Here is a 15,181-nt window from a genome sequence, read left to right as displayed (position 1 = left end):
TTATAAATCTGAACAATTTGGCCATTCATGTTTCGATAAATGTGAAAACTGGTTTATGTCGCAGTTACAAAATTTAAATGCGTCGAAATGAAAGTTATTGTCTTTCTTTATAATTGGGTCCTTCGCTGTCGTAGGACAAAACCAAAAGGAAAGTCATTATTATTATTCAGGATTTATATAGCGTAGCGCTTTACAACATACGGGGCAAACAGTACAGTTAATATACAATTCAATACAGGAGGAATAGATGATGCCATTTTCTTTCCCACAACCATATGTTGCAGGAAAGAAATTATCTTGATTCCCCCCCCCCCCATCAACAGACTGTTCCCTCCCTTCGTTTTATTGTGTTCCCCATTGAGGTGGGGGGGGGGGGGTGGAGGAGTGGGGAGCTCACCTGTGGGGAGAAGACAGCGATCATAGCCACTGGCAATAATCGCATGCTGAACCGACCGAGATTCAAACCATCTTTGTCCGGCTTAAGGGGGGGGGGTATGGGAGTCCGTTGTACAGTTGTTAGGTGGAGGCAAGATAGGCCTCTCTGAAAAGAAGGGTTTTCAGGGATCGTCTGAAAATGGAAAGAGTAGGAGATAGGTGCGATGCGGGAACCCGTACTGACTCGCAGGCAGTTCACACTGCCATATGCGAACCGCTGGGAGTGTCAATACAAAGTTAATGACACCCCCAGACCCAGTCAATTCGGGCAGGAATCGGATCACATGGGTGTCTGGTGCGAACCAAAAAAGGGTTCTGTGCGACTTTGGTCTGAATGGGATGCAAATTCAGCCGAATTCGCATTGCACTCGATTTGCACAGCAGTGCAGTGAGAATCACATGCAATGTGAACCAAGCCTCAAACTATACAGTGCAAGGGTCTGCCTGAAAGGACACATAAATTGATTCTTGAGGCTGGGTTCACATCGCATGTGATTCGCACAGGAATCACACCACATTCCTGTGCAAATCACATGCGATTCGAGCCCATCATTTTGTAAGGCCTAGAGCGCAACACATCCGTGCGAAAAAGGAGCAGACACCTTTTCTTGCCAGACTGAAGTCGAATAGCATTGGTGTAAATACCCAAGTGATCCGATTCTAGCAGACGCACTACGTTCAGCAACCTGCTTTTGGGGTAACTTTTAATTGACACCCGCAGCGAATCACATAAACACAGTGCGATTGCTATGCGGTGTGATGCATGAAACGCAGCAATTCCTGTGCATTTCCTGCATGGCATCAGTGTGGATCGTGCCTTATGCCCCGTAGACATGGTTAAGAAAATCGTATGAAAAATACCGCTTTTGGAGCAATCATATGATAAATTGGGTCATTAGTACAGAGCTTTCCAGAGACGATCATGACAGTTCATCCGATATGATCTGATCGGACATGCACAAATTTTTTTCAGACGATACCAGATTGTACGATTTTCATTTAATCAGTACAGTTGTCGTTCGAAAATGCAATACAAATACACTACAACATATTACATCACTTCCAAATTTTTAATCTGTCATATGAGAATTTTTGTGACTTTAGTAAACTCTTCAAGTTCGATCTGAATTAGCAAACAAAAAAAAAAAAAAAATGGACGATCATTCGTCTGATAATCTCATCATGTATACCAGGCATAAGGGCTTATCCATTACGCTGCAATCCCCACATTTAGTACATTTACATGCATTTATAAGGCATTAGCAGCATATTTTTTAGCAATTAAATGCAAGATGTTGTGCTTTTTTAAACGAAAAAGAAAGCACCGCAATTGTGTAAACTAGGCTCATCGATACATTTTTCTCACATATGCATTCGTACTGCGTTTAAAAAGGACTGCATCCTGTGTAAATGAACTGTACTTTCACATTTTGATACATATAAATAACGATAACACAATCAGATCGTATCTGCATGGAGTTTGCATGTTCTCCCTGTATGTATTTCCTCTGGGTACTCTGGTTTCCTCCCACACTCCAAAGACATGCTGATAGGTTAATAGGCTTTAGTATGTGTATGGATAAATATGAGTTAGGGACCTTAGATTGCAAAACCATTGCGCAGAGCAGGTAAATGTAACATTTATTATTTTAATTAAAAAAAAAATATATATATATATATATATATATATATATATATATATATATATATATATATATATATATATATATATATATCACTCGGATTATAATCTCTGAATATAGCTAGCTCCAGATTTCCTACTGCAGCGGGTTTGCTTGGCCTATGAATTACTAGTGTGCTATGATCACTGCCAGCTGCATTGGATAATATGAGCAGCTACTGAAACAGACGATATTGCAGCTAGCTCCAAAAGCTTCAAAGATTCAATCTCCTAGTGACTGAGTTGTAAACCTGTGGAAATGATGAACCCTCTCATTTACTGCAATTCATTTTTTCCTGGCAAAAAAAAAAAAAAATGCAAACGAGAGCAACTCCTATCAGTTACAAAATTGGTACTTGGTTATGCGGGGTCTAATGATAAATTAGAGGAGTCACCATCCAAGTAGAAGCAGGCATCTGTGAGTGTCGGTAGAGGTGGTTATTGCAGGTTGTGTTCTGCAATCATTTCACATTCTCTTTTCTATATAGTTTGTGCTCTAGGCTAAAGAGAAGTCCACAGGGATTTCATCTGCAAGCCAGGAAGGTTTCATGTGGCCTCCATGTGCTACGTGAGGCAGCAATGTTTTTTTGTCATATCTATGCATATTCCCTGCTCTGACATAAGTGCATCTGCAGCATTACCTAGCTGGGAAGTATAAAGCAGAAATGACAGCTTACACTACCACGCTGCTGTGCTATAATGACAGGTGTGGGTAGGAAGACACTTGTTGCTCCAGCATGTTATAGCTCGCCCCCAACAGAGAGAATGAACCTGCAATGGTGGATGACTGTGTATCTAGAGGCTGTTTCACAGCTGCACCTGTTTTATTCTTTCATTCACAGCACACTATCACTAGCCCTGCTGCAACATCCCTGACTCACCTGTCTCTGAATGAAGATTCATCATTTTTGGGAGAAGAGGGGCCAGGATACATTATGTGTGCTGAGCGAGCAAAAAAAAAAAAAGACCTCTTAAAGTAGAACTAAAAGCAAAAAACTTTTTTCACTGTGGATAGAGTAGAGTCAGTTTTGCCATCTGTGTCCCATTGGGGAGATTTCCCTTCATTTCCTGTCCCATAGCCTAGACAGGAAGTGAAAGTAAATCCCTCCAAAGTGAGGGAATTCCTGGTTGTCATCAGGGTCAGCAAAACTAGTGACCACACTGAAAGATTTCTCCTCTATTAGCCCTGGTTCACACCAATGCGGCTTTACTTTAGCACGACTTCAAAGACGACTATCAGTGGCCTGCTAACATCTGTACAACTTAATTTAACAGATGTCAATGCAAGTCGCACAGAAATAGTGCAGGAACCTTTTTCAAATTCGCTGCGACTTGATAAGCAGTGATTTGAATAGTTCCATTGATGCAAATTGGGTGTGACTTGTCATGCAACTTTGAACTGTCAAGTCGCATGACAAGTTACAGTGGTGTGAACTAGGGCTTACTGTTCTGGGGACAACCTAAAATTTGTGGTTTTCTTTCATTTATAGTACACCATCAGTGATAATATGTATACAGCGCTCCCAAAACACCCCTGCCTATTGCAATGAATGGGCAGCGCTTCCGAATTGCTTTTCAGGCACCGCAACACAGACGTTTTTAACCCCTTCTTTGGGGATAAAAGCACCGCGCTAGCATCCGAAAAGCGGTGCAAAAGCTTAAAACAAGCGGCACGTTACCGCTAACGGCTGGTGCTTTCAGTGTGAAAGCAGCCTTAGTAAAACAAAGCCCCATTGAATTAAAAAAGGATGAGAGGGTGCTTTCTTAATCACAAAAAGGAAAAGTTATTGCGCCAAAGCCACACTCCTCTCCAATCACAGGCTATTCTCTGCACCATGATGCAGAGAGCACTCCGTAGGACACATCATACAAAATGATGGCACAGTGTAGAGCAACCACTGCAGTGTAATATACTGTATGTACCCCATTAGAAATAATGCCTTCTCATGGGTCAGATCTCTATGGCTGGGTTCACAGTGCCGTTTGGAGTGGCTGACAGGAGACTGGTGTTTCCCTGTTCTCTGTTTCAGGTCCATTCTCAGTCTGAATTTTTGGCTAAATTCGGACCTGAAACGGACCAGAAGACCTCTGTGCAATTTGCTCCACAGGCATCCCGGAGATGTGTGAACCTTTAAGAGACAGTCACAATCTCCTGACATGTGAATTGGATGCAGAGAAACCCTCATCCAATTCGCAATGGTTTAACCCAGCTTAGTGTTTGGCATTCAGAGGAGAACACACAAAACATCATGGATTTAAAACTAAGAATTCCCCAGAAGTAAGTTCCTTTTACAGGCATCCTTGTACTTTATACAAAATGGTTTTAGCACGCGCTTTAAGGATTTCAGACATAAAAGTATAAACTGTATTTGGTAAAGTTAATTTTAATATGAGTGCACAAACTACATTTAACTGTCATTTAAGAGTTCCCAGAGATTTCTGTCTCGGTCTTAAACAAGGCGAAACCGCACCCAAATCATAATCTAGCAGCACTGTGCCAAGTACAGGACTCCGACACACCTCACCAGCGACTGTCATTTTAACCCTCCTGCATATTGGACCACTGTTTAGTTCAACAGGAAAGGAGTCAGGACTACAGTCAACAAATAATGCACTGATTCCACACTATAACACAACAAAGGAAATAACAGTCACCAGTTTCTCCCGACAAGCGGTATGGCTGATTGTTGAGTAATGTGGGTGGGTTTCCTCCCACAATCCAAAAACATACTGGTAGGTTTTTTGCCTCAATCTAAAAATGACCCAGTGACTGCGTTTGTGGTAACAGGCATGTAAGCTCCTTCAGGGCAGGGACGGATGTGGACACTTCAATGTCCTCGGTCAAGCACCATGAAAAGCGTGCCAGCACTATAAGGCTTGATGTACAAGGGACACTTTACAAATTCTCCTGAACAATTTAACTCAACAGATAGTAACAAACGTTTAAGATCTTGCTTACTGGGCACCTAAACCCCCCTCCTGCCCAGACCAATTTTCAGCTTATAGCGCTGTCACTCTTTGAATGACAATTGCGCGGTCATACAACACTGTACCCAAATTACATTTTTATAATTTTTTTTTCCCACAAATAGAGCTTTCTTTCGGTGGTATTTGATCACGTCTGGGTTTTTTTATTTTTTGTTAAAAAAAAAAAAAAAAATCATAAAAAGAAGACCGTTTTTTTTTTTTTTTTTTAAATACAAAACCGTTTTAGATTTTGTTAATAAATTTTGCAAACAGGTAATTTTTCTCCTTCATTGATGTACACTGATAGGCTGCACAGATGGGCACTGATAAGGCGACACTGGTGGGCACTGATAAGGCGACACTGAAGGACGGCAGTGATGGGCACTGATCGGCACTGGTAGGTGACACCGATAGGCAGCACTGCTAGGTGGCACTGATGAGGCACTGATTGGCACCACTGGTGGGCATTGATAGGTGGCACTGATGTACTGGTGGGCACATATGAGGCAGCTTCGCCTCTCTCTGCTCGGGACGTCACTTCAACAGAAGCTGGTGATCAGCTTTTTTTTCTCCTCACACTGTCAGCGTGAGAAGAAAAAAGAAAAAACGATTACCGATCCTCTGTTTACATCACGTGATCAGCTGTCATTGGACGTACTCCCGGCAAAGCAGATCCGGACTCTAGCCGTCACTCGGCTAGAGCGCGAATGTGAAGTGGTTAAAACCGTCTGTTTTGCCACGTTTGCGTGTAGAATCTTTTTTTTTTTTTTTTAAATAGTCAAAAAATAAAACGCCTGTAAATGAAATGCGGCTAAATGCGAGTTATCCCGTTTACAAGCGGTTACCGGCATTTGGAGTTTCAAATGCCTCTGAACATCCGTCCTGAACGCATTTTTTTGCTTTCAAACTCAACTGCCTAGAAACTACTATAAGAGCCCTTGCACACTGGGGCGGTTTGCAGGCGCTATTGTGCTAATAATAGCGCCTGCAAACCGCCCCGAAAGTGCCGCTGCTTTCATTCCAGTGTGCAAGCCCCGAGGGCTTGCACACTGGAGCGATGCGCTGGCAGGACGGTAAAAAAAGTCCTGCCAGCAGCATCTTCGGAGCGGTGAAGGAGCGGTGTGGGAGCGGTGTGTATACCGCTCCTTTACCGCTCCTGCCCATTGAAATCAATGGGACGGCGCGGCTATACCGCCGGCAAAGCGCCTCTGCAGAGGCGCTTTGCGGTGGTATTTAACCCTTTCTCGGCCGCTAGCGGGGGTTAAAACCGCCCCGCTAGCGGCCGCATACCGACGGTAAAACGCCGCTAATAGCGGCATTTTACCGCCGCCGACGCCCCCCGCCCCAGTGTGCAAGGGCTCTAAACAACCCTGTGTACATGTACTGATAAGATAACAGAGGAGAGTTCAGGGGCAGCTGAAAAAAACACCACCCAACTGCTACTTAGACCCCTTTCACACTGGAGGCATTTTTCAGGAGATTTAACGCTTAAAATAGCGCCTGTAAAAAGCCTCAGCTGCAATCCCATTGTGGAAGCCCGAGAGCTTTCACACTGGGGCGCTGCGCTGGCAGGGCGTCACAAAAAGTCCTGCAAGCAGCTTCTTTGCAGCGCTGTAGGAGCGGTGAATACACTGCTCCTAAAGCGCCCCTGTCCATTCAAATGAATGGGCAGCGCCACCGAACCACTGGCAAAGCGCCGCTGCAGTGGCGTCTTGCGGGCGGTCTTAACCCTTTTTCAGCAGCTAGCGGTTGAAAAGCGCTCCAAAAACTACGGTAAAGCGCCGTTAAAAATAGACACTTTACCGCCGACGCCCAGGTGCTGGCAGTGTGAAAGTGCCCTAAACGTCCGTTGACCAGCAGCAGTGTACATGAAGAAAAAATTTGTAAAATAAACGTTCTTAACCACTTCCCGCCCGCTGCCCGTCATATGACGTCCTTGACTTTGAGCGGGTATATCTGAATGATGGGTGCAACTACAGGCATCATTCAGATATCGGCATTTTCAGCCGGCGATTCCCTACACCATAGGAATGATCATAGCGGCTGTTCCGCCGCTTGATCGTTCTTACTGGCAGCGAGAGGGGACTCCCACCCCCCCACGCCGGTGCTTCTACCGACTCTCCGCTTCCATCGATGAGTCAGAGACAGGATCCGCCAGCCCCAGATGTTTTCCATAGAGATTTCCGGCGGACCAGATGGTCGCCGGAGTCTCTATGATCGTTTGGAGGCCGGGCGCGATGTTATGACATCACGCCCAGCCTCTACATTCAAACAAACGGTGCCTCCTCGGCTGGGAAGCCGAGATTTTTTTTTTTTTTTTTTTTTTTTAAATTTCAGGCTTCCCAGCCTAGAGGTGAGATGTGGGGACTTATTGACTCACTGTAAAGAGGTCCTGTCATGCCATATTCCTATTACAAGGAATGTTTACATTCCTTGTAATAGGAATAAAAGTGGTAAAAAAAAAAAAAAAAAAAAAGAAGAAAAAAAAAAAAAAGAGGAATTAAATAAAAAAATTATAAATTTTAAGCACCCCTGTCCCCGTGTGCTCGCACGCAGAAGGGAACACATACGTAAGTCCCGCCCACATATGAAAACGGTGTTCAAACCACGCATGTAGGTATCGCTGCGAACATTAGAGCAAGAGCAATAATTTCTCTGTAACTCAAAACACGTAACCAGTAAAAAATTTTAAAGCGTCGCCTATGGGGATTAAGTACCGAAGCTTGGCGCCATTCCACAAGCATGTGCAATTTTGAAGCGTGACATGTTAGGTATCTATTTACTCGGCGTAACTTCATCTTCCACATTATGCAAAAAATTGGGCGAACTTTACGGTTTTGTTTTTGTTTTCTTTTTAAAGCACAAAACAGTTTTTTTTTTTACCAAAGAAAACACGTTCGAAAACTTGCTGCACAAATACCGTGCGAGATAAAAAGTTGCAACGACCGCCATTGTATTCTCTAGGGTCTTTGCTAAAAAAAAAAAAAAACATATATAATGTTTGGGGGATCTATGCCATTTTCTAGAAAAAAATAATGATTTTTACACGTAGGAGAGAAATGTCAGAATTGGCCTGGGTGGCAAGTGGCCAATGCTGGCAGAATTTGTCCTCACTTGACACATACAGAGTTTTACAGACAGTCTCTATATCAGGGCTCATTCACATGGTCGTTAAAAGGGCTGTGTACAGGATACAGTGGCAGTACGGAAATCTGTAGGCTCATTCACACTATCACTGGAGAGCATCAAGTTCTTCAGTATTTGGCAGTGTTAAAATTAAAAACAAAAAACCAAAAAAAAAGACAAACACGCACACACACACACACACACACACACACACACACACACACAAACAGAGCTGTTTCCAGGCTGCGGATGTCAGCGTTAACACCACATGTACACTATTGGCCGTGGCTCAGAGCAACTTATCATTATCAATAGTCTAAAGCCAATGGCCCCAACACCACAAATTACACACTATTGCTGTTTACATGTTGGTCCTGAATAAGTTCTTTAGGTGGCGCATGCACAGGATGATCAGCTTTTAGTCATTCATCAATGACCGGTCCAGGTCATTCTGCTTATGTGCCACACAGACACCTTATTTACGGCCAACATGTCAAGGACAAGCTAGGAGTGACTGTAGTAGTGGGGTCTCAGCCCCAAGTTAGAATCCCAGGATACCTATGCAAGTGATCCTAGTGCACAAGTCATGGTACATGATAAAATGGGAGCGTTTTATTTTATCCTGGGTTTTTTTACAGAAAGTATTGGATCATGATATGTTTTGAGTAAGGATGAGCTTAGGCGTGTTCAGACATGAGCCCAAACCCGTCTGAACAATCCCGCCAAGAAGCTGTCAAAGCGGACAGCCAATCACAGCCGGCGAAGGCATGACTCATTCCTGCAGCCACATGTATGCAAGGGGTGTGTATACATAGAGATGTGGGGTGGGGAATGCCTCTGCCACCTGTGACTGGCTGTTCACCTTGACTGCTTCCTGGCAGGATCAGACTCATCCGAACTAACCCAAGGTCATCCCTGGGCTTGAGCAAAAAACCTGGGAATTCAGGAGACCTACTCCCGAGGGAAGGTTGGAGACGCATATAAGGGGACAAAGCGAGGAGGATCCCACTGAAAAGGTTACAGCACAACCAAGGTGCTGGACTAAGGTGAAATTAGGAGGAGAAGTTGTTTGATGAGTACATGGAGAGATGGCAATGGAGGAACATAGATGAAAAAGTGATGGACTATATTTGGTTGAGAGGAATATACTGTATCTGGATTGGTTTGCTGGTGTCCACATGGAGTACAACTACTGCACTTTGGGGAAGTGAAGTGTCCATGGGAATAAGCATGAGAACTTTATTATTGTTTAGTAATGATTAGCGTAAGTATTTGTGGAGTGAAGGGTTCACAAATATAAGCACAAGCATTTTTATTGAGGTAATCATTGATTTATGTAGGTTTCTACTTACTTAAATATACTGTATAGTAAGAGAGAATTTATAGCCCCATACTTAAAGCAGTATTTAGCTCAAAACCAAACGTGTAATATATTGCAGCTTACCAATCATTAGATGTGGTGGCTGCATCAGTTCTCTTTTCTTTGGATTTTTTTCCTTATGTTTTCACCTGGTGATCTGGCCAGTAACACCCCTCCCGTAATAGAGTACCCCCACTCTGGATGAAGAAGCACAGGAGGCACAGCAGACAGCAGCATTGTCAGTCTGGGGGGAGGGGAGTGTTCATTGTAGCAGTAGATTTAAAACAACAACAAATTGAAGCCAAACTGCAAATTGCACAGTTGAGCCATATTTTTAGTGACCCACTAAGGCTGGCCACACAGTTGAATTCCAAACGAATTTTCTTTTGAAAATCAGAAATTTCGTGCATTTTGCGATCTGATGATGCCACCATTGATTTTCTAAATTCGACCAACCAAGCCTTCACTTCACCTCATGGTGCTGCAGAAAAGAATTTTCATGGCCGGGAATCTTCTTTTCTTTCCGGGAATTTTCTTGCACTTATGGGCATTCCTTTTTCTATTATATTTCTCGCACGATTCTCCCATCATTTATTAGAAAATCGTTTGTTTTTCAAAACATTTCCAACATGTCTGATTACTCAAATTTGATGGCTGCACGAAAATCGGCTGTTGCTGCAGCTCACTAATGGTGCGAAATAAGAACGAAAATTCTTAGATAAGATTTTCGAAAGAAAATGCTTTCAAAATTCGACCCGTGTATGGCCAGCCTTAAGCAGCAAATGGCTGTATACGGGGATGTTTACATGCCATGGCTGCTGCGTTGGTTCATGTCCATGGTAAAAGGTATCCAATATGTCATTAACGGTGACCGGCAAGCCGCCAAACACAACCCGTTCAAGCGTATGGGGAAGCACCGCAAATACATGCAATGCATGGGGTTGTGATGCATTTGTCTGTAAAAATGGGGTCAAAGCAGGCAGTGAGGAGGCATCACATCACCTCACTGTCTGTCAATCCCCTCTTAAAAGTGATTTGAGCGCAGATCGCTCTTCTGAGAAGCATCAGATTTAGATGCATGTCTAAAGCCAGCCTAAATGGTCAGATCAGGCAAAACCTCAACTCTCTACGGACCTTAAAGTGGTTCTAAACACAACAGCTTTTTGACTTAATGCATTAAAAAAAATTCCACTACCTGTCCCTGTCTCATCCCTATCCCCTCAAACTCCAGTGCTGTCCCTGGCTGCTGCTCTCTCTTCCTGGTCCCACAGGAGACTATAAGAGCAGAGAGAGCCCTAAGCTCCCGCTGCTGTCAGTCACATTCTGTGAGTCAGGAGGACGGGCTTGGCCAAGCTGCTCTGCTTGTGTCTATGGACAGACACAGTCCAGCTCTGGAATGTGCCCACATGGGTGCCCCCATAGCACAAGGCTTGCTTTGGGGGCACCTGGAGGAAGAAGATGTGGACAGCACTGGCAGGGGGCTCCAGAAAAGGTGGCAACAGCTGCTCTGTGCACAGAGAAGGTAAGCATACCCTCTTTTTTTTTTTTTTTTTTTTTTTTTTTTTTTAATTCTAGAAAACAAATAGTCTTTATAATAACTTCAGATGACTGAAGTGCCTAGAAATGAAAAAAACAAGAGTACCGTATACACATCTAAGCCCTAGTTCACACTGTCGAAACTTGTCATGCGTCTTGAGAGCTCAAAGTCGCATGACAAGTCGTGCCATTAACAGCAATGGAACCGTTGTAATTGGTGCGACTCAAGTCGCTCCAACTTAGAAAAAGGTTCCTGCACTACTTTGGTGTGACTTCAACACAACTTGCATTGACTTCTGTTAAAGCCGCGATGAAGTAGCGCAGAGATGTCGGATTTGAAGTTGTGGCAGTGTGAACAAGGGCCAACATATTTTGTGGTATCTGGAACGATGGCACGTAATACATTGTTGCACTACTTGGAAAATGAACGGTGGAACGGATCTATAATCTGAATGCAGTATTTGTAAAAGAGAGACAGAGGAACGCTATGGGCTAACACTGCAGTGAGCAAAAAGCTCTTTGCAACGTACAATAACCATAGAAGACCATTTATAGGCACACTGTTGCTATTTTTTTAAAGGACTCCCTGCAAAGAAAATAACTTTTTTTTTATAGCCACTGAAGTAATATAATAGCAATATGTCCAATTAAGTAATGGCTGGTATAGTTGGCAGCTCAGGAAGCTTATGTAGGTGGAACACTTCTAGGAATATCCAAGGTCTGGTCCTCTGCTGCATGCTGTGGTTGCTTCCACCGGCCCAACGCCCCCCACCCTTCTCCAAGCTAACAGACTGACTTGAGACTGCACTGTCGACTGTTAACTCTTTCTTGTGAAGACCAGAAGTTTAAGGAAGCAGCACTGAGAGAGCAGGAGACAGCTGTAAACTTAAAGTAGAACTATATGCAACATTTTTCTTCATTTTTGATAGAGCAAGGGAGGATTATAACCACTGTCAGATTTTTTTGTTGCCATCTGTGTCCCATTGCGGAGATTCCTCTTCACGTTCTGTCCCATACCCAGACAGGAAGTGAGGGGGAATCCCTGCAAATAAAAGGGAATATCTTGGGGGGCCCCAGGTCACCAGAACTAGAGTCCTCATTGGAACATTTCCCCTCTCTTACTTTTTCTGGGGACAACCAAAAATTTGGGATTTTCTTTTACTTTCAAAGATAATGGTAAACAGGTCAAATAGAGAGGGGGGGATCTCCCTAATAGGGGTACAGACAGCACAAAAAAAAAAAAAAAAAAAGTTTTGACTTTTGTTATACTTTGAAGTTCTGGGGGTAAGAATGTTGAAAAATCATGCTGTCAAATATATTAAATAGAACAGTGAAGAAAGAAAAACTCCAAGTGCTCTTTATTTAGTACCTCACTCCTTGCTCTGGTTACTGAATAAGTTCACATACCAAATATTTTAATCGAACAACCTGGAAATATGGGGAGTACGACACTGTATCTAATACACAATCAAGTTACAGAGACATTAGAAAACTGAATCCAATAAATGATCCCACTACTAGGAAAGAAGTCCAATAGGACACCATGGGGTCGATTTACTAAAGGCAAATCCACTTTGCACTTGTGCAGTCACTGTAGACCCGAGGGGGACATGCAAGGAAAATAAAAAAAAAAAAAAACAGCATTTTAGCTTGTACGTGATTGGATGACAGAAATCAGCAGAGCTTCCCTCATGTCAGATCTTCCCCTCAAATCTACAGCGACCGCAATTCCAAGTGCACTTGTAGTGCAAAGTGGATTTGCCTTTAGTAAATAAACCCCCATATCTAATATACAATAATATACTGCACTGCCTGGAAAAAGACAAATGATGATATAATGTACCATCAGAAAAACAGGGAGAACAGGAAACAATATCCAACATATGTATATATCCAAATACAATTTGGAAAACCATGTACGCCATGACACCTTATCCATGTCTGGCCGTACAGATTACAATCTGATTGTTCAAACTTCTTTAAATCCACCAAAACTATGTAATACGAGGACAAATCTAAACAGTTCATCCAATAAGTAGTAAAAGAGGTCTTTGACAGGGAGTAGTACTAAGCAGAGGGTGTGCCACATCCCAAAAATCCAAAAAGACCAAAACATTCTTTTTGGGGACTTTTGAGGCACTACCATCAATGATGCAATGTAAGTAAAAAATATATAATTTTATTACAAAATTCAAAAGTACAAGTACAAAAAAGTACAAGTACAAATTCAAAAGTACAAGTACTTTTGAATTTTGTAAAAAAATTATATATTTTTTACTTACATTGCATCACTGATGGTAGTGCCTCAAAAGTCCCGCTCTAGGGGAATGTTGTGGTCTTTATCCAATAAGTAGTAAGACTGGCTCTTACACTGCATAGGGGATGGAAAAGTCTAATGCCCCGTACACACGGTCGGATTTTCCGATGGAAAATGTCCGATCGGAGCGTGTTGTCGGAAATTCCGACCGTGTGTGGGCTCCATCGGATATTTTCCATCGGATTTTCCGACACACAAAGTTTGAGAGAAGGCTATAAAATTTTCCGACAACAAAATCCGTTGTCGGAAATTCCGATCGTGTGTACACAAATCCAACGCACAAAGTGCCACGCATGCTCAGAATAAATAAAGAGATGAAAGATATTGGCCACTGCCCCGTTTATAGTCCCGACGTGCGTGTTTTACGTCACCGCGTTCAGAATGATCGGATTTTCCGACAACTTTGTGTGACCGTGTGTATGCAAGACAAGTTTGAGCCAACATCCGTCGGAAAAAATCCTAGGATTTTGTTGTCGGAATGTTCGAACAAAGTCCGACCGTGTGTACAGGGCATAAAAGGAGATCGCACAGATTCCACCGCAACACAATGGCACCAGTGCCAGGGGGTTATTGTGGCATTCAATGGCACCAATCATGGGGGTTATTGTACTCCATCTTCTTCAGTGCACATTCTGATTTGCTGCAAAAAAAAATGACACAGAGCAGACATTCATGGAAGTTGCGGCGTGTCTCGAAGTTGCGCTGTGTAGGTTGCGGCGTCTCGAAGTTGCGATGTGTAGGTTGCGCTTGCGTCTCAAGGTTGCGGCATGTCTCGAGGTTGCGCTGTGTCGGTTGCGGCGTGTCTCGAGGTTGCGCTGTGTAAGTTGCGCTCGCATCTCGAGGTTGCGCTTTTGTAGGTTGCGCTCGCATCTCGAGGTTGCGCTTTTGTAGGTTGCGCTCGCATCTCGAGGTTGCGCTGTGAAGGTTGCGCTCGCATCTCGAGGTTGCGCTGTGAAGGTTGCGCTCGCATCTCGAGGTTGCGCTGTGAAGGTTGCGCTCGCGTCTCGAGGTTGCGCTCGCGTCTCGAGGTTGCGCTGTGTAGGTTGCGCTCGCGTCTCGAGGTTGCGCTGTGTAGGTTGCACTCGCGTCTCGAGGTTGCGCTGTGTAGGTTGCACTCGCGTCTCGAGGTTGCGCTGTGTAGGTTGCACTCGCGTCTCGAGGTTGCGCTGTGTAGGTTGCACTCGCGTCTCGAGGTTGCGCTGTGTAGGTTGCACTCGCGTCTCGAGGTTGCGCTGTGTAGGTTGCACTCGCGTCTCGAGGTTGCGCTGTGTAGGTTGCGGCGTGTCTGGAAGTTGCGGTGTGTTCTCGCCATTCGTTTTGTATGGGTTGCCTAACTTGATGCAATAGTAAGTGTCCTTGTGGAAATGTTGGGGACACATTGGAGACCCCTCAATAATTCTGCTCCATAGGACAGTCCCTGAGGACCCCCCACACTCTCCATACATCACCACACTACAGTCCTTGGACAGAAGGCGCAGTGACAGCAGGAACTCCCCAGCACAGGATGTGTAATGACAACCATATGAAGTGTGACACACACACACAGGGGTCTCCTCCTCTGAACCCTTCACCTCACAGTCCCACTCAGGACGCAGCCCGGCACCACGGACCTCTGTCCCTCTCGCTCCTTTACCTGAACTCCCGCAGCCTCCAGTCTCCTCACCGTCCTCCGGCCCCGGGCGCCATGTTGTCCTGCGAACTACAACATCCGGGGACTCCGAACTCCCACAGCGCTCGCTGCCCAGCAACGCCGTACGCC

The 15,181-nt window shown here is 44.2% G+C and overlaps 1 protein-coding gene across 2 annotated transcripts in view; it reads right to left on the bottom strand.

The window, feature by feature from the left end:
- PAK4 (p21 (RAC1) activated kinase 4) overlaps positions 1–15,181 on the bottom strand; it is a 110,732-nt gene extending 95,551 nt beyond the window's left edge. The window contains exons 1-2 of one of the 2 annotated variants that reach the window (XM_073598771.1): positions 15,056–15,131; positions 9,654–9,813 (exon numbers count right to left, since the gene is read on the bottom strand). In XM_073598771.1, the coding sequence (XP_073454872.1) occupies positions 9,654–9,678 (25 nt within the window). In that variant the 5' untranslated portion in view covers positions 9,679–9,813; positions 15,056–15,131. Of the gene's footprint in view, positions 1–9,653; positions 9,814–15,055 lie in introns of both variants that reach the window. The other variant, XM_073598772.1, reaches the window with a different exon arrangement.

The sequence above is a fragment of the Aquarana catesbeiana genome, linkage group LG09 (genome assembly GCF_042186555.1).
Source record: "Aquarana catesbeiana isolate 2022-GZ linkage group LG09, ASM4218655v1, whole genome shotgun sequence".
NCBI classification, from domain to species: Eukaryota; Metazoa; Chordata; class Amphibia; order Anura; family Ranidae; genus Aquarana; species Aquarana catesbeiana.
This window is presented reverse-complemented; position numbering and strand designations above follow the sequence as displayed.